This window comes from Microcaecilia unicolor, chromosome 3 (assembly GCF_901765095.1).
Source record: "Microcaecilia unicolor chromosome 3, aMicUni1.1, whole genome shotgun sequence".
NCBI lineage: Eukaryota > Metazoa > Chordata > Amphibia > Gymnophiona > Siphonopidae > Microcaecilia > Microcaecilia unicolor.
In genome coordinates, this window is record NC_044033.1 from 170,691,841 (window position 1) to 170,712,846 (window position 21,006).

At 41.0% G+C, this 21,006-nt stretch overlaps 1 protein-coding gene across 7 annotated transcripts in view; it reads left to right on the forward strand.

Moving 5' to 3' along the window:
- LOC115465822 (utrophin-like) overlaps window positions 1–21,006 on the forward strand; it is a 1,296,369-nt gene that overhangs the window by 1,129,220 nt on the left and 146,143 nt on the right. For all 7 annotated transcript variants that reach the window (XM_030196568.1, XM_030196575.1, XM_030196573.1 and 4 more), the window contains one exon: window positions 7,135–7,301. In XM_030196568.1, the coding sequence (XP_030052428.1) occupies window positions 7,135–7,301 (167 nt within the window). The remainder of the gene's footprint in view (window positions 1–7,134; window positions 7,302–21,006) is intronic.

A 21,006-nucleotide genomic window follows, 5' to 3' on the forward strand; every position in this document is an offset into this window, starting at 1 on the left:
GCAGAGCGGTTAAAACCCGCCACCAGTGCTGAACCCAGATATTCAATGCCAGGCTGTTTCTAGCGACCGGCATTACATAGTAACATAGTAGTAGACAGCAGTTAAAGACCTGTACAATTAATCCAGTCTTCCCAACATGATGACTCACTTCATAAAGTATGATATAAACTACATATTTATTTATTTATTGCATTTGTATCCCACATTTTCCCACCTATTTGCAGGCTCAATGTGGCTTACTTGATCATGATTTGTCCTTGCCATTTTCAAGGCATAGACCATAGAAGTCTGCCCATTACTGGCTTTGTTTCCCAATTACTGGTGTTGCCATCTAATCACTCCTAAGCTTGTTTGGTTCCATGCCTTCTATACAGGATTCTTTTGTGCTTATCCCATGCATTTTTGAATTCCGTTACCGAATTCATCTCCACCACCTCACTCGGGAGAGCATTCCAGGTATCTACCACCCTCGGCGTGAAAAAGTACTTCCTGACTTTATTCCTGAGTCGATCCCGCTACAACCTCAGTTCATGTCTTCTAGTTCTACCACCTTCCCTCTTCTGGAAAAAATTTGTGTATATATTAATGGCTTGCAATTATTTGAATGTCTGTATCATATCTCTCCTGTCTCTCCGTTCCTCCAAGGTATACGTGTTCAGTTCCTTAAATCTCTCCTCATACGTCTTGTGATGCAAACCCCGTACCATTTTTGTCACTTTTCAAGGTCCCTCTCCTGAGCTGTACTTATCAATCCCTCTCCTTTTATCTGGTTCATCTTCTTTGGATTTCTGCATCCCAAGTGCATCACTCTGCTCTTCTTGGCATTAAATTTTAGCTAAAACCTATTAGTTAAACTCTAGTTAATCATATCAAATGTTTTTTATTTATTACAAATCATTAAACATAGAACTAAAACCATTCATTCATCTCCAGCCACCCACATACAGGTTTTTCATTAATAGTGAATCAGTGCTTTTTATAACAGCTTAGTTAGCTCTCTAAGCAGGCCAGACCACAACTTGCTTAGTGTTCATTGAACTTTCCTTAATCAACAAAAAATATCACTTTCCTTCTCCCTCTGCATGTCCTCAGGCCATCCAGCTACAGTTCCTTCTTTAAATCTCTTTCTTTATCACTGCAGGGAGGAATGTGAAACAGTTCCAATTCACTTCAGAAAGCTGCCAGCCTTGTTGTGTATCTGCAATCAAAGCCTCATCACAAAAAACTGTAAATCCAGTGTCAATAGATGTGTGAATGACTGAACTTTAAATAACAATATAAGATAATCTTCAGCTGCACTCCACTATGGGGGACTCCATTTCACCAGTTGCTTCATCAGGAGGAGCAAATATTTGATATGATTATCTTGAGTTTAATCAATAGGTTTATACTAGTGACTCTAGTTTTAATTTAAATAACCCTGAATTTTTGATTAATTAAATTTTAACTGCCAGACCTTTGACCATTCTTCTAATTTTTAGATCTCTTCTCATGGTTTCTACTCTGTCCACTCTATTGGCTGTCTTCGTGTCTTCTGCAAAAAGGCAAACCTTTCCTTCTAACCCATATAGTAATATCTCTCACAAATATATTAAACAGAATTGTTTCCAGTACTGACCCCTGTGGCACTCCTTCCTTTCCTTTGAGTGGATTCCATTTACTACCACCCTCTGCCGCCTGTCGATCAACCAGTTTCCAATCCAGTTCACCACTTTGGGTCCTAAGTTCAGCCCTCTCAGCTTATTCATGAGTCTTCTGTGAGGAACTGTATCAAAAGCTTTGCTGAAATCCAAGTATATTACATCTAGCACATATCATTCATTCATTTCTTTGGTCAGCCAGTAAAAAAGCCATGTTGCCTTGGATCCTGCAACCCACTGGATTCTAGAAATTTAACTATCTTTTCCTTCAGCAGCAACTCCACCGAAGTAAGGCTTACTGGCCTGTAGTTTCACACTTCTTTCCTGTCCCCGCTTTTGTGGACCATATCCCCTCATATCCAACCCCACGGAACTTCTCCCATTTCTAAAGATCTATTAAATAAATCCTTAAGAGATCCCGCCAGAATTTCTCTGAGCTCCCTCAGTATCCTGGGATGTATCCCATACAGCCCCATAGCTTTGACCACTTTCAGATTTTCAAGTTGTTTATAAACACTTTCTTCCATGAAGGTTCAATATCCACTCCGTTCCCAGATGTACCCTTGGCACTGATCCCGGTCCTTCTCTAGGTTTTTCTTCCGTGAACACCAAAGAGAAGTATTTGTTTAGCATGTTTGTTTACTTCTCATCACTCTGTAGGTCTTATCACCTTTCTGTACACCTTTAGCCATTTTTACTTCTGCTTTTGCTAGCGGTATTTCCCTCTTTGCTTAATCTGATAATTTTTCAATGATTGTCTTGTGTTCTTCTGTATTTCCTAAAGACAGCCTTTTTCGTCCTTACTTTTTTTTTTGACACTTGTTTGGAGAACCATATAGGCTTACTGTTTCTCTTGTTTTTGTTTACTTTCCATGTATAAAGAAGTGTTGCAATATTTATAGCAGCTTTCAGGTTGGACCGCTGGGCTTCCACTTCTCCTTTGCCTACCCATGCTGTCAGCTCCATCTACATTGAATATCTAGTTTCAATTTTGGCCACCAGTCGATATTCAACACTAACCAGCCATCGGTTAATGCATAGAGGTAGAACAGCTATTTATGTGGTCCTGTTTATGCACTAACTGCCTGGTTATCCCAGAATATCAGGTCCTAAGTGTGACCCGCTCCTAATCACGAATATCCAGCAGAAATAACTGGTTATCTCCTGCTGAATATTCACAGATAGCAAATTATGCGCGATTTAACCGGTCAGCAATTGTTGTCAACCAGTTAAATGACTGAATATCGGGCCCACTGTGTGTGTGTGTGTGTGTGTGTGTGTGTGTGTCTAGCTCTTTTGAATGTGTGCCAAATCAATCTTTAGAAGGTATAGATGTGGAACAGAGAGTAGATGCACCCAGAATGGGAGGCGAACCCAAGAATACAGTAATGTTATTAATATCTCTTCTGTAACACTAACATCTGCTCAATTAGAGATTTTAAATAGGGGTCTTTCTTTTGTCCTTCGGGGCAATATGTTGTGTTCACAACACGTCAGGGATTACATAGATTTTGTAGAGAATTGAGACTACATGTCTGTTTTAGAGAGCAGAATGTGGAGTATGAAATGACATCATTACGGGGTAATAATAAATCTAGATTGGTCCCCCCAGATAATCCAGATGCGTCATTATAGCTTTTCAAAGGTTAGCATTAAAAGATCTTTCCACCCTAGAGCGTTCTAATTTGAATAGGAGAGCTAATTTGACTCATGAGCAACAGAAATGCTTGCAAGAATTAATTAATAATGATTTGTTAATAGTGCAAAGAACAAATTAGGGAGGAGCCATAGTGGTTATGCCCAAGCTAAATATATCCAAGATGGTATGGCTCAATTACAGCAAGAACAGTATTATAGAGCCATTGATCATGATCCTACAAATGAATTACAACAAGAGATTATGAACTGTGTTGCTCGAGCTACAGATGCAGGAGTTTTGTCCCATAAAGAATCTCATTGTTTATGTTGTCAGCATCCAAAAATCCCATATATATATATATATATATATATATATATATATATATATATATATATCGGACCAAAAACTCAGAAATCCCTTTTAAATCCCCCAGGGCGTCCTGTTGTGTCTACAAGAGGCTCAATATTAGAGCCTCTTTCTCAATATATAGATATGATTTTGCGTCCTTTTGTATCTCAAGCAGATGCATATGTAAGGGATTCTATGCATTTCATTCAACTATGGGATGAAGTGAGGCTTACTGAGAATGACAAAGCTCTATTGGTTACTTTGGACGTAGAAGCGCTGTGTTCCAATATTCCACAAGGTCAGGCAGTGGATATGGCATGAATTGGTTATTACCAGTGCTTTTTTGTAGAAAAAAAAGGTACCGATACTCATTATGGGTGAGATCACCATCTATGGCTCCGCCCATATGGTAGCCACACCCCTTATACCATCCATGGCACATATAAACAGGTATCATTGAAAATACTATACCAGTATAGGAGAAAAAATAACTTGTGATTTTTTTTTCATTATAAATAATTTCTATAAGCTGTTACAACTCCAGTATACCCAATGCAAAAAAAGACAGTAGATGTAAATTCTCAAATTGGACATATTCCAAACACTAAAATGAAAATAAAATGATTTTTCTACCTTTGTTCTCTAGTGACTTTGTTTTTCTGATCATGTTGGTCCCAGTCTCTGATTCTGCTGCTATCTGTTCCCTTAACTCAGTTTCCAGGGCTTCCTTTCCATTTATTTCTTTACTTTCCTCCATTCTTCTTCATTTCTTGCTCTACATCCATAGGTAAAAGCTGAGTCCTCCGCAGTCTTGACTGGAGGAGGTATAGAGTGGATCCAGTTTTTGCCTTTTTTCTCCCTCCATGAGCAGTTTTTCCTCCTCTTTTCCCTTCCCCTCGTCTCCGTCAGTATGCATCTCCTTCATATTCTTCCCTCCCCTCCATCCATATGCATCTCCTTCCTCTCTCTTCCCTCTCATCTATCCATGTCCAACATTTCTCCTCTCTCCTCCTTTCCATCCATGTTCATCTCACTTCCTCTCTCTTCCCTTCCCTCCATCCATGTCCAGCATTTCAACTCTGTCCCTGCCCCTCCATCCGTGTCCAGAATTTCTCGTCTCCCCTAAATCCATGTGCATCTCCTTCCTCTGTCTTCCCTCTCCTCCATCTATGTCCAGCATTTCTCCTCTCTCCCTTCCCTCCATCCTTGTGCATCTCCTTCCTCCGTTTCCTTCCCTCCAACATTTCTCTTCCCTGCCCTCCACTCCATCCATGTCCAACATTTCTCCTCTCTCCTCTCCATTTATGTGCATCTCCTTCCTTTCTTCCCTCTCCTCCATCCATGCCCAGCATTTCTCCTGCCCTCCCCTCCATCCATCCATGTCCAGCAACTCTCTCCCCTGCTCTCTCCTCCCATCCATGTCCAGCGATTCTCCTTTGCCCCTGTCCTTGTCCAGCAATTCTCCTCTCTCCCCTGCCCTCCATCCATGTCCAGCGATTCTCCTTTGCCCCTATCCTTCCTTCCCATCCATGTCCAGCAATTCTCCTCTGCCCCTATCCTTCCCTCCCATCCATGTTCACCAATTCTCCTCTGCCCTCCCCTCCATGTCCAGCGATTCTCCTTTACCCCCTATCCTTTCCCTCCCTTCCATGTTCAGTGACTTGCCCCAGCCTCCACCTGCCCCCGAAATCGTTCCAACCCCAGCCCCACCTGCCCGCCCTTAGCTCCCCGACTTTCCATTCGTGTCCCCTGCATTGAAATCTTCTATTTTACCCGGTCACAGTGGCGAACTGGCAGTGAAAGCAGCAGGTAGGCTTGCCTCCTTGTCACTTCCCTTCCCTCTCAGCGTCCCACCCTCACGGAATTGTATGGTGTACACTCCCCATGTTGGAGATTTGTGCATTGCAACTTTTTTCTCACTAGTACTACCAATAATTTACCCATTCTGGGGACCGCTATGAAGTTTTATTTTAGGAATGAAACCAACTGTGATACTCATCAGGTGGTTTATTGCATAATATGTCCATATTGGCTATGCTATACTGGGCAGACGAAAAGGAAATTAAATCAGAGAATAGCTGAGCATTTAAGTAACATTAGAAACAAGAGAATGGAAGCGCCTTTAGTAGCTCATTGACTAGAGACTGGTCGCTTAATTGATGACCTATGTTTTACGGCATTAAGTCAAGTTAATTTAAGGAGAGGTGGTGATATTAGTGAAGCGCTAATCACTCAGAAGCAGAGATTTATTTTCTCTTGGCTCTTAGTGGCCCCCGAGGGGATAAATTTGGAAGTGGAATGGTAATCACACCTTCGGATTTTTAACGACATTCACATGCTGGGAGCATCTGTTTCTTTTATAATTCTGGAAGTAGAAGAGTTAGGTATTCCGATTTAGTTTTGGATTCAGTGAGGATTAATATTGGTTGATATTGAGCTAATATTTATTTGGATCAGACAGGCCTTGTGTACACTTTTGTTTATAGGGAGTTATTTTGTTCCTCCTGATGAAGATATTGAAATATGGCTTCGTATTGAGGAACATATGATGGAGAAGACTGTGCTTGTTTGTTTCACTGATGAAACCTTAATACCAGGAGATTAAATAATTATGTGAAACAAGACTTGGGAATCTGCTGTTTTCATCAAGTTTAATTGGATTATAAAGAACTTGGTGAAACTTCTTTGATTTATATGAAAATACTGGGTTTGGAAAAATAATACGGACTATGAAGAAGTTTCCAATGATGGACATGGAAGTATATATTTAATTGATGCCTCGCCATTGATTTACTTGAGGGACTATGTTTTTTTTGTATCGTATAATAATAAGAACAGCAACATCAAAAGTAATGAATGAGAGATGTGAGTGGTATGTGTGAGGTCCGAGTGAGTATTTTTCAAGGTATACGCTATAATTATGTGTACGATGAATAAACTTAATTTAATATAGTTAAACTGATTTTCTGGAGTATATTTGAGTCACGATTGTAATGTTAACTCCGGTTTAGTTAAGAGTATTCCCTATTAATGAACTATTTTGTTTTGCCACATGCCCATCATTCAGTTTAAATTAATTTGAAATGTATTCCTGTGCATTAGGAGCCCAAAAAGGAATGTATTTCAGACTAATTTGAGAGAGATTTATCTTTGCACTCTCACCAGGAAGTGCACACAGTGGAATTTGAGCAGGTGAATTAGCTTTTCATTTCATGTTGCTTAAGAAGTACAGATTATTCTGTATACACAGCTGAACCACTCACCCATATGGCACAAAGCACAGATGGTAGAAGGAAAAAAGGAGGGGAGAGAGAGGTTGCATACATGCAAATTTTGTAAATATTCACAAGTGAAAACTATTAGTAGTACATTACATCTTTAATCTCTCCCTCTGCTCACAACAGAACATCTTATTGCTCTCTGTGGTAACTTACTGCATAAGATGAAAGCAGGGAAGAGGGTAAGCTGCATGTTTACTCACAAACTATTTTGTTTTTTGTTCTTCAGGCACAAAATAAGCCAGAGATCAATGTGATAGAGTTCATAGAATGGATGCGCTTAGAACCACAGTCAGTGGTGTGGCTGCCAGTGCTACATCGGGTGGCAGCAGCAGAGACAGCAAAACATCAAGCTAAGTGCAACATCTGCAAAGAATGTCCAATCGTTGGCTTCAGGTAAGAAATTCAGTAGCGGGCTGTGCATTGCCTGGCGTTATCCTTTAATATCCTACATGTGCCAGTTGTTTTATCACATTGCTTACAACTCAGTTTTCATTCTGAAGAATGTCCACATGCTTCTGAACAGCAGGCTCTGAATGCCACGAGAAGGAACATAATAAGTGCTGTCGAGCCGAGGAGACGTACTGTAAATAAATTTTCACATGTACACACAATGGGCTAGATTCTATATATGGCACCCATAAAGTTGGCGATGAAAAAAATGCTAGTCTATAAACCGTGCTTTAAGTTAGGCCCGAGCTCATGGCCAGGAATCATGCCTAACATTAGGCGCAGCCGTTTGCACCAACTGCAATGTGGTGCAAATGTTATTCTAACAACGCGCTTTAATTTTAGGAATGCCACTGCTAAGTCCATGACCCTCCCATTTCCACACCCCCTTTTTCATGTTGGATTATTTGTAGTAAATAATTAGCAGATTTTAGTACACACAGCTTCAGCTTTAGAAATGTTAATTTCTTTCTTCATCTCTCTCTCATTCACCCCTGAATAATTCACTGCTGAGTCACTTTAAAGTTGAAGTAACAAAACATCTGTTTACTCACAGTTTGTAGTTAGATTATAATCAGACAGGCTTATATATACATATTACTATACATTTGTATTATCAGCTCCTTCCATGTGCTTAGATGGTAATGGATGCTCACACCACCATAGATCCTCTCAGGTTAGGAGAGATCATGAGCTCCATGTGCTCCATGTGCTGCATCTGCTGCATCTAACCCCACAGGAAGTTGCATAGCTGTGTGACCTCTCTAAGTAATTCACATCAGAGGTCACAGAGTAATCACAGAGAAATAATAGGTGACAGGCAATGCATGTAAAATACAATTACATTCCAACAAACCCCTTCTCATGCATAACTGTCATGCAATTATTTATTCATACAAAGTCCAAGCTTTATACGCAGATTCACAAAATGTTCTCTGGGTAACGGTTTGGTCATGATGTCAGCTGTCATCTCACTGGTGTGACAATAGTGTAGACTGATGACCCCTTCTTTCACCAACTCTCGCACGTTGTGGTATTTCGTTGCGATGTGCTTGGTGCGTGACTGAACCTTGTCATTCTGTGACAGTCGGATGCAGCTCTGATTATCTTCCATTATCTGGATTGGTCTCTGTTCAGCTATACCAAAATCCAGCATAAGTTTTTCAATCCACATCAGTTCTCTGCACGCTTCCGATACTGCCACATATTCAGCTTCTGTAGAAGACAAACTCACAATACTTTGTTTATGACTGGCCCATGAAATTTGTACATTTCCATACATAAACACATATCCACTTGTGGATTTATAATTAGAATGATCCCCTGCCCAATCTGAATCACAGTAACATATTAGTTTTGGATTACTATTGGCTGAAATCTTTAATTTACAATCAATGGTACCCTTTAAATACCTTACCATCCTTTTAACTGCAGTCCAATCTGATTTGGTAGGTGAGCTGACCCTTCTGCTCAAAATTCCTACTGCATTTGCTATATCAGCCCTGTATGTGGTAGCTAGATATAAAGCTTACCTATGGCTGATCTATATTGGATGTTATCTGGTAAAGGTTCTCTTACTGTTTCATCCTTCAGAAAATCAGTGATCATGGGAGTGCTTACAACTTGGGCATCTTGCATACCTAAACTTTCAATAAGCTCATTTATTTTCTGCTTCTGGCTTAGAAGATAAGAACCATCATTTTGTTTCTCAATTTCTATACCAAGATAGTATGACACATTACCAAGTTCTTTTATCTCAACATTGTGGTTTAAACACTTTACAATGTCCTTGTACTCTTGCTCACTTTTGCTTGCAATGAGCAGATCATCAACAAAAGCTAAAATGTATGCATATTGTCCATTTGTGCACCTAGTGTACAAACATTTATCTGCTTCACCTTGCTTAAATCCTAAATTTGTCAATATTTCATGCAATTTATCATTCCAACATTTTGCACTTTGCTTTAATCCATAAAGACCTTTGTTTAATTTACACACTAGCTGTCTTTGTTTTGTATTTATGAAACCTGTTGGTTGTTCCATGTACAAGTCTTCAGTTATATCTCCGTGAAGAAACGCTGTTTTCACATCAATGTGTTTGACTTGCATGCCTTTTGAGACTGCAATGCTCAGAAGTGTTCTGATTGTCGTGTGTTTCACTACAGGTGCAAACACTTCATCAAAATCTTCTCCATATTTTTGAAGATATCCCTTTGCGACTAATCTTGCTTTATACCTTTCCACTTTTCCTTGTGCATTCCTTTTTAACTTGAATACCCATTTGCATCCTATAGCTTTCTTGCCAGGAGGTAATTTTGTAAGAATCCAAGTATTATTTTTATCCAATGCATCAATTTCTTCTTGTGCAGCTTTACGCCATTCAGCAGCTTCTTCTGCTGGCATTTTCTCAATCTCATCCCATGTTAAGGGCTCTTGAGCTTCTGCTGACTTTGTTAGGTAAGACAGTCTTGGGGGTGGAACACCTTTGTTTTCCCTGGATGAGCGTCTGACAACAGGTTGGTCTGACCTTTCCGCATCCTCTAAATCTGAGAGTTCTTCTCCAATTGATTCCCCTTCTCCAACTGTACTGTCTTCTTCAATGATCCTTTCTGTGTCTGCTTCCTCTGCCTGTTCCTCGTTAGATACAGATGAGTTGCTTTCAGACATCTGCCTTGGTATGGCATTTATATACACTGGCATGTCTATTATGGTTCTAGTTTCATATTCTGGATGATAAGGCTCATCTGGGATAATCCAGCCTTTATCAACCCTTTTGTTTTCATCAAAATATGTAACATGTCTTATGCCAACAATGCCAGTTTTCAGATTCAAAATTCTATATCCTTTGTGTCCTGGAGCATAGCCAACTAAAATGCCCCTTTCTGTTGTGGAATCCAGCTTATGCTTTCTTTGCTTTGGTACATGAGCATATGCTGTACTTCCAAATGTTCTTATGTGTGACAGGTTTGGCTTCCTACCATGCCATGTCTCATGTGGTGTGCGCTCAGCGCCTTTAGTTGGCATTCTGTTTTGTAGGTACACTGCTGTGAGAATGGCTTCCCCCCATAGTCTTTTAGGGAGATTGCTATCTGACAGCATACATCTGGTCATTTCCACAAGTGACCTAAATTTTCTCTCTGCAACAGAATTTTGCTCTGGTGTATAAGCTACTGTTGTGATATGCTGAATGCCTTCTTGTTCTAGAAATGTGCGCATGCTTTGTGAAGTGAACTCACCACCATTGTCGGTCTGAAGAACCTTTGGTTTTCTTTCAAATTTATTGCTCACCATGGCTACGTATTTCTTCAGCATGTCTGTGACTTGACTTTTCTCTTTCAGCAAATAGGCCACACAATATCTAGAGAAATCATCCAAGAATATTAGCACAAATCTGTTATTTCCCAATGATGGGATATTAAACGGTCCACATAAGTCACTGTGTATTAAGTCCAGCACTTTATTACTCCTATTTCCTGTGTATGCAGGAAATGAGGGTCTCACACCTTTTTGAGTAACACAGTCTATGCATTTCTCCATATTACCAGCATCTGCACTTATCTGAATGCCGGTGGCCAGTTGCTTACTGTAAAGATCCTGGATCACCTTAGAATCACGATGTCCCAGGCGGCGATGCCAGATTTCCAGACTACATTTACCATCATTCTTCCTTACTTGCGCCATATGTGAGGCTTCACCTGAAATGCTCAGTTTATAAACATCATTATGCATAAAAGCTTCAGCATACACTTCATCATTTTTAGAGATTGTGCACTTACTGTTTTCAAAATGAATCACAAATCCCTTCTTATCTAATGTAGATACACTAAGCATATTACAAACTGCTTGGGGAATATACAAGACATCACTTACAGGAATTTCTTTAACTTCATTAGACACTTTGCATTTTAAGAATCCAATACCTTTTGCTTGGATCTTAGCAGTTCCTGCGTTTGCAGTTTTAAGAATACCTTCCTCTGGACACATTTCCTGAAAGAAATCTTTACAATTGGTTAAATGGCATGTGCTCCCCGAATCCAAAATCCAAGTACTTTCATTTGAATTATTATTTACCATAGTCAAAGATTTTTCTGCCATTAGAAAGCCCTTGTGTTTATCTTTGTCCTTCATACATTTCCTGGTTTGAAAATTCTTTAGTTCCATTGGCTTAGGTGAGCTAGAGGGAGTGTTTTGTGTTTCCTTACACCATTTAGATACATGTCCCTCCTTTCCACATGAGTAGCAAATCAGCTTGCCCTTGGGTGGAGTTTTCCCATAGCTCCGCCTTCCTCTGTTCTTTGCCAAGAAATTTGTTTCATTTCTCTCTGACTTGCTTTGAGAACACATCTCCTCAGAATCATTTATTATGCATTCCTGCCTTAGTTTTGATGTTGCCTGTTCAAAGATTGCCCTTCAATGGCCTCATTTACAGACCTAAAAACATCAAACTTCTTTGATAGTGAGGTAAAAAGAAATGCTCTTTTCAATGCATCACACATGGGAATTCCTGAAAGTTCTAACTTTTGAAATGAAGACATAAGATGCATAATGTGATCATTACATTTACTTTTATCCCTTAATTTGGTTTCATTCAACTCTGCCAACCAAATTGGTTGCTGCTTTGCATATGTAGTTGCATACATAGTTCTCAGTTTATATAAAATGTCCTTTGGTGTATCTTTTCCCTCCACTAATATGGCTTGTTTCTCTGAGAGAGCTTCCAAAAGCATGCACTTCACATAATAGTTTGCACTGTCCCATTCAGCCATATTTTCAGCTGTTCTGTCTTGGTCTAAGCATATATCTAATCTTTTTGCTCGAAGGAGACATATGAATCTTAATTCCCACTTCTGATAATTAAACTCAGTTAATCTAGGCACCTTGAGAGAATAGAAAAATGGTGAATTTCCTCCCTCAGCCATTTTCTTAGCCTTCTGTCTGCTGTGTGGGGGGAGAGAGAGACAGACTGAATCTTTCCTTTAAAACTTAAGAGAAAAATGTGGCCTTTTTTCTGCCTGGTAATATTTCTCTTCTTTTTCAATTCCTGGACCCTGGGCCCGTAACCCTTTTGTTGGATTATTTGTAGTAAATAATTAGCAGATTTTAGTACACACAGCTTCAGCTTTAGAAATGTTAATTTCTTTCTTCATCTCTCTCTCATTCACCCCTGAATAATTCACTGCTGAGTCACTTTAAAGTTGAAGTAACAAAACATCTGTTTACTCACAGTTTGTAGTTAGATTATAATCAGACAGGCTTATATATACATATTACTATACATTTGTATTATCAGCTCCTTCCATGTGCTTAGATGGTAATGGATGCTCACACCACCATAGATCCTCTCAGGTTAGGAGAGATCATGAGCTCCATGTGCTCCATGTGCTGCATCTGCTGCATCTAACCCCCACAGGAAGTTGCATAGCTGTGTGACCTCTCTAAGTAATTCACATCAGAGGTCACAGAGTAATCACAGAGAAATAATAGGTGACAGGCAATGCATGTAAAATACAATTACATTCCAACATTTCAGAGCACGCGTAAATTGTAGGCATGGATATACCAATTAAATCTAATTAATGCCAATAGTTGCTTGTTAAGCCAATTATTGGTGCTAATTTGCTTGTTCAATTAAATTGCACATCTAAATTTTGACGACTTTTGTAGAATTAGGAGGAATATTCTTAAAGGCATCGTAACATTTTATTATATTTACATACTTTTTCTTTATTGTTCCCTTTAAGCAGTTTTCCCCCTTATTGCACTGTTAGTTTATTTCCTTCTAGGATGAAAAAGTCACATTCTTAGTAAAAACATGAAAAATCTGCTTTTTACAGTTTTCAAATAGCATGAAGGGTCAATTAATAACTTGACATATAGAAGCCATGCCAGATCTTAATAAGCCAAGTAGCAGATGTATTTATGGCAGTTTAGTTGCTAGTCCATGCGTTCACATTGCTTTCCTTGGACCTTTTCAATATATTTTCTTCTGTCGCACTGGAATCCACATAGAAGAATCTGTCCCTGGCCAGATTCTCCCCATCCAACATAGATGTTGTCTTACTTTTCCTACAGGATACTTCTATAAGATGTCCATTAGTCTATGCACCAACTTACCTTCATATCTTCTGGTAATGTCAACTTTTTATTTGTTTATTATTTATTACAATTTATTTACCGCCTTTTTGAAGGAATTCACTCAAGGCGGTGTACAGTAAAAATAAATCAGATATAAGCAGTAGACAATTACAGCAGTAAAAATATTTAAATAACAATACAAAGTCCGGCACAGTATATTACTTACAGTGTCAACACAATACATAATAAAACATTTTCATAGACAGCATAAGGTATAAGGAAAGATGGAACATATAGATGTTATTTATTTACGTTAAAATATTTTCTCACCGGTCTGTTTACTTCAGTGCTATCTCTGTTACACTGGCAATGTATTTCCAAATTGCTGCAAAATTACTTTGAAGTAAAACGCTGTTTATTTATGTTGTTTTTGTCCTCACTGGTTTGTTTTCTATAGCACTTTTTTCCATTCGTTTTATACATTTTTGGTTAATATGTCCTCAGTATCAGCTGCACATTTATATGTATCTGAGCATATTCACTCTTGATAGCACTTTCCCCCAGATTTTATATAGCATGCCTAAAGATCGGCGCCGATATCGGCACAGACTCCACAACAATGCGCGCAACTCAACAAGCCTAGCATGTGAATACAGGATAATTCCAAATTTTCCGTATCTGCTTCCTTTAGAAACAGACTGCAAGTCATGTATCCACCATGTATTTTTTGTGAAAGCCACTGGTTTCTGATAGAAAAAGACAATAGGAATAATTATAGCAAGGTTTTTTATTTCTATTTTTTTCCTATCATGTTGTTTCTGTCTTTCCATACCTCAGTACCAATCCCTGCTTGTTCCAGAAGCCCTGCCTTTGCATTATTTTCCTCATAAGTTATGTGTTTATATTTTGAGCTCCCAGCCTTTTTCAAGTCTATTCTTACCCCTTACTCTTATCTTTTGGACAAGTTATTTAAGATGGTGAACATGGGGGGAGGATAGGGACAGATACTGGAAAAGAGGTGAGATAAGGACAAAGAGGAGATAGGCACCCAGAGGGGCGATGCTAGAAAAAGGGGGCGATGGGAACACTGAAGAATGATACTGGAAAAGAGGTAGAATGGTGATTCTGAAGACACAGAAGGGAAATGCTGGACAGGACAAATAGGGATGTAGAGGAAAGATAGATGGTGGACACAGAAAAGAAATGTCAATCGACAGAGACAATGCAAAGACAGGAAAAAACAGAGGAAAGCAAAAGAGAGGCACTGGGACCAAAATGAATTGAAAAAAATAATATGCTCACTGACGACGGAGACGGCGGGCAGCAGAAGAAACACAAGGAGATGGTCACAATTGGGCTGGGGAGGCTTACCCTCCCCAAGCCTCTTATACGGGGCGCCTATATTCAGTGCTATGTTTTCATAGATTGTGTCTCCTCCAAAGTGCTCTTGATCCAGACTTGCAGCACTAAACTAGCTAACTTTTATCTCCCAGAAATCTATTCCTGCACACCAGAGAATGACACGAGGACAGGGACAGAGCCCATTAGGACAGGGACAAACTTTGTCCATGTGTCACTTTCTGCTTTGAAGCCTGTTAATGAACTGGACTGTTATTTATGTTTAATTGAAGCAAATGACAATATTTTTATTTTTTGGAAAAACAAGCAAACATGCTGGCCACAGCTAGCAAAATTTGCATGGGGGATCCTGTACATCCTGCTACCAGCACATCTTCTAAGAAATCATCTTCTATTGCAGGAGGGACTGTGGAAGACAGGAGAGCTACACTAAATCCTGAGATTGTTAATGACTTCTTATTCATTCACAGATTAAAAAATCTTGACAGTGCTTCATAGGGCATGCAGAACGGGTTGTATTTTGTACCCCAGGACATTTTAACATGGTGGATTAGGATTCCTTGGGGTAGTAGAAGTCAGCTATTGTTAGGGTTGGAAGGGTAGAGGGTGGTGGTGGTAGGAGGGTTTATTTTAGCTGCTCATTGTTCTTATTGTTTTCTAGTTGTAACTTATACACAACAGTTGCACAGCATATTGTTCCTTTTTTTATACTTTAATAAAAAGATTTAAATATAAAATCATAAGTGTTTGAGGCTTCTGCAGATGAGATCAGAGCCCAAGGGGATGGCGCGGGAACGGGGACAGAACCTGCAGGGATGGGGTGGGGACGGAGACAGGGCCTGTGGGGACGGGATGGAGATGGGGCCTGTGGGGATGCAGACAGAACTCATGGGGACGGGGACAATTTTTTTCCCTGTGTCATTCTCAACTGCACACCCTCCAAGACTGCTAACTATCTTTAACTCAGAATTATTTACTGTTTATTATAATTTGCTAGACCGCTGTAACAGAGAGAGAGCCAGCCACACCAGTAAGAGAGAGCCAGTGGAGTTAATTCAGAAATCTTAGCAGGTTTGTGTGTATAAATTGGCATAGACATAGAATTTGAGATTTTAGAAAGGCAGTACTTATATATATATCTGTAGCTTTATACAGATAGATCTAAATTTCTGTTTAACCACCTGCACGACGTAAAAGGTTATCCTCCATGCTCACAAACAGTATCCGACTTGAATAATGAACGCACAGTTAATTGTGAGCCTGCAAGTCATAGGTGCCACTGGTAATTGAGTGGCCAAAGTTTTCAGTCCTTGAGTACTAGAACAGCTTGAAGGTCAGTATTCATTTGTGTGTTGCTGAATGCGATTTCTTTCTTTTTTTTTTTTTTTGCTTTGTGGTTTGAATTATTAGTTTAATTTTATATAGAGGCCGACAAACTAGTTATTTATTTTTATGGTTAAAAAATTAATAAAAGCACACTCATTGTCAAGGTAAACAGTCACCTGAATATAAAGTGTTTCTATTAAAATAAAATTAGCAGTTGACAGCCTTTTTAAAAAGTTAATATAGTGCAACTGGCTTCTTCCCAAGAATGCCTCTGAAATTAGCTACAAAATGCTGTTCTAGAGAGGCTGGCTCATGGTAACTAAATGCTGCCTGGGGCTCAAGTGACTTTAATCAATCATACACAATCAAATTAATGATTACTCAGTTTTATGAGTTATTTCTGAACTTGTGAGATATACATGACACGTTCTAGAAGCCATATCATTACTTTCACAACTGAGAATTTCTTTTCGCTGCAAGCAATTTATTTGACCAGTAAATGCATGAACCCCAATTTTTTTTTATTTGTAGAAGCAGTTGATTGAAAATCCAAACACCAGAAAAATGCACAGTACAACAGCAAATAATAAGAAATGAGAAACAACACACCAGTACCAGGATAATCCTGAAGAAAAGTGAACAATAATAGGCTTCCACATAGGCATAGTTTGACTGTTTAATTTTGGGGGGGGGGGGGCAAAGGAAGGGGCGGGGTATATTAGCATATTCATTTGCATATATGTATATGCAAATTATGCTAATATGGAGAAAGGAAGGGAGCAAAAGCTGGCATTGTTTTGGGAATAACCATAACGAATATGTATGAGATATCTCATACATATACATTATGGTTATTCCCAAAAAAGCCAGCTCTTTCTCCCTTCCTTCCTTCCTTCTTTCCTCCTTACCCAGCACTCCCTCTTCCTCTCCAATAGTATTTTCCCACCCCCTTTCCCATACCACAGATGCACATTTCTAAAAGCTGACATATTCCGATTAATAAATTCTGAATAAAATACTTTTTTCTACCTTTGTTGTCTGACCATTTCGTTTTTCTATTCGCTTTGGTCCCAGTGTCTTCTGTTTTATGCAGTGTCTTCTTTCCAGTAGGCTTCCCTCTGCGTCCCCACCCTCCCAGTCCCATCCATCTTCTGCTCCTTCCCTCTGCTCCTCACCCTCCCAGTCCCATCCATCTCCTGCTCCTTCCCTCTGCTCACCCACCCTCCCAGTCCCATCCATCTCCTGCTCCTTCCCTCTGCTCCCCACCCCTCCCAGTCCCATCCATCTTCCCTCTGCTGCCCCCTCCCCTGCGAGGTCCAGGATCGTGAGTCCGTTTACCCCATCTCTTCCTCCCTCCCTCCGGCGCAGGCAGCAGTCCTCTTCAGCCCTTCTGTGCTCCTGGCAGCGGTAGCAACGTATACATGCTGCCTTCGGCGCTGCCCCGAAGCCTTCTCTTCAAGTTCCTGTTCCCGCATAGGTGGGAACAGGAACTTGAAGAGAAGGCTTCGGGGCAGCGCCGAAGGCAGCGTGTATGCGTTGCTACCGCTGCCAGGAGCACAGAAGGGCTGAAGAGGACTGCTGCCTGCGCCGGAGGGAGGGAAGAAGAGAGGAGGTAGACAGACACGCTCGTCTCTGTCCGCTTCGCTTCCCTGCCCTCTCTGTCTGCGTCCCGCCTTCCTCTGATGTCATTTCCTTTGGGCGGGATGCTGAGAGGGCAGGGAAGCAAGCGGATGGAGAGACGACTCGACGCGTGCATGCTTGGTTTTTTTTGTTTTTTTTTTACTAGCGCAGCCAGTCATTGTCGTCGTCATTGGGGGGGGAGGGGCCCAGTCTACGCCCATGGGCTTCCATGTTTTAACAGTAAATTTACAATTTCAGAAGTCCCACCCACTACCTTCAGCTGTAACCTGCAGATGGTGCCATGAAGCTCCCCCCTTTCTCCCCAGAGATAGCCTCCCACTTAGCAGAGGTCATCTTCTTCAACACAGTCAAACCTTCCATGTCACAGATATACCACAACTTAGTAATCCTACACCAGAGAAGGAACAGTGCGCTGCTTCCAGTGTCTCGCCAAGTTAAGGTGAGCTGCATGAAGAGCATGACAAACTAACAGAGAATGCAAATGAGTAAGACCCACAGATTTCTTACCCAATAAAAAAGACAGCTGGGTGCCATTGCACCAGGTGTGCAAGCCACCGCTGCAGGCCAGATTGCACTGCCCTCCAGTAGGCTTGAGTCTTGGGACAGGACCACCACACATGGCCCATGGTACCCAACATTGTGAATCCCTTCCTGCAATTAGTAGAGTTGTCTTGGAAAATATGATGCAACATCATGGGGATAAGATACCAGCGGTAAAATACCTTAAACGCATTTTCCTTTAAGGAAACAGCTAAGGAGGACTTTAACAGGGCCTACTCCATAGTAAGCCAGTCATCTGTGTAAATAGTGACGCTCAATTCTGTCTCCCAATTCAACAGATGAAGGACATATGGTTTGAGTCTTTTAGATAAAAATGCATATAGACAAGTAATAAGCCCTGAGTTCCCTTAGAAGTTTCACACAAATCCTCCAAATAAGTCTCCTCTCGCAGAACACAAGATCTAATTGAGAGAGTATTTAAAAGTGCTTCACTTGAACATAAGCATAACTGTCAGAAGGCGAGAGCTGATAGGTCTCAGAAAGAGTGTCAAAAATCTACAGACAAATTCCTGTACTTTCCCAGGAGCCAAATAAGATGTTTCTACAGACGAGGGCCCACCAGATGTTCTTCAAAATAAATCCACAGCTTATTATCAGAAACATGAAACCATTCAGTCACAGGACTGGCCTGAGCTGCGCAATAATACCAAAACAGATTTGGAACAGCAAAACCCCCAAACAGCTTTACCTTCGATAAAAAGGATCTGGGGAGGTGGGGACGCTTATGATTCCATACAAAGTGAATGAGCCAATCCTGCAAACCAGAGAGAAACGACTGAGAGAGTTGAAGCGGGAGCACCTGAAATAAGTACAACAGACAAGGAACAATGTTTGTGCCCAATGCTCCAAATACCAAAGTAACTCCCACCGAAGAAAAGGATAATTAGCCATTAAAAGATCCTGGACATTATCTGAACCCCCAAATAACAGATCTCCTTTGGAACCCATTTGAAAAGAAAGACTGGAGAGTCTCCTCCATATGAGAAGCAAGCCCAATAGCCAAACCCACAGATTTTGTAGCATTCAACTTATACCCAGAGACTGCCGAGTAGGCTGCAATCTCCTTCATCAAGTTAAAATCAATGGGTATGTGAGAGAGAAGAAGGCATCATCTGCAAACAGCATTATTTTAAATTCTCAATCACCCACTGACACATCCAGGTTATTCCTAATAGTCACAGCAAGAGTTTCCATAGCCATATCAAAATAACGAGGAGAGAGGGAACATCCCTGATGGGTTCCTCACAAAAGGGTAAACAAACTAGAATTCCAACCATTAACATGAACACAAGTGGACCATTCAGATCTTTATTTGCCGTCACTTACTATGTTACAAGCCTTTGGGGAAGCATAAAAAGCCTGAATCCAAGAGTGATAAAAGGACCACACCCGGAATTTGTCCAAAACGTTATTAAGGAAACCCCAATGAAACCTGTCAAATGCCTTCTTGGCATCCAGACCGAAAAGGCACATAGGTATACTCAAAATCTGGGACAGGTGAAGCAAGTCCACTGTCCTTCTCACATTATCCATAGCTTGTTGCTGAGCCAGAAACCCCACCTAGGGCCAGATGCACTAAACTTAACGAGCCATTAACGAGCAAGTAGTAAACCCCGGCATGCACTAAAGGCCATTTTCCGACAATGGTAGCAGCTAACGAAAACGGAATGCAGATGAGCAAATTGTGTAGAAACCCCATTGTAATGAGATGCACTAACCTTTTCCGATTGCCTTAACACTGGAAAATCTAACGAGAGGTCTGTACCTGTCGTTGGGGCTGTGCGGGATTGAAGTGTTACAAAATAAAAATTGGGGAAAAAAGTGCTCGACGTGGAAGTCTCACAGCGCGTTTAGCTCTGCCCCCCCCCCCGAGGTCGTCCTTCACTATATATAAAAATAAAGACAAGCTGTGCCTATGGACGTCCTTTGCCCCCCCCCCCCCCCACTGAGATCGCTGCCGCTCGAGATCGTTGCCATCCCCCTCCCCCCTTCGAGATCACCACCCATCCTCCCTCCCCATTGTATTGAAATGACAGCTTCCCGCAGCCCTGGCCTCCCCGCCATCCGAGGCACCGCCCCCTTGTGGCCGCCGCCGCTCCCCCCTCCACCCGCCCCCTCCATCTGCCACCGGGCCGGGCCCTCACAGCGCCTCTCACCTCCATTTGAAGGCGCTGCAGCAGGCAACAGCTGATCGCCTCCCTTCGGACTTCCCTCCTTTTCTCCCTGGCCCGCCCTCATCTGACGTAATCTCAGACAAATAGCGCTTCAGCTGCTGAGGACATCCCGAGGTACTACCATTACCTCCCAGTGAGTCAGCAATTGAGAGTGCTGAGTTAGAGTCCAACTGCGACACTGGGGCTGACACAGCACAGTGAAGTGCCAATTTCACGGGCAGCTTACTTGCAGATTTGTCCACTGACCTGCACAAGAAATTTTGGAATTTACTCATCCTGTCAGGGCTCTAATGAAAATGTCCGTCACTCTCGTGCTGAAAAGAATCGCCAATGATAGCAATTAAGTGGGGATATTCTCTGGAGCAGGCGGGAGGAAAAGAACTAGGCTGCCATCAAGCCAGGTGATGTCTCTTCCTCCATGAAACCAACTTTTTCCAAATCAAAAGTAAAATATTGAGTCGAAAGGGCTATTTTCTCTTCCTAAAAGAACTCCTGCTTCAAATTAGACCTTTTGC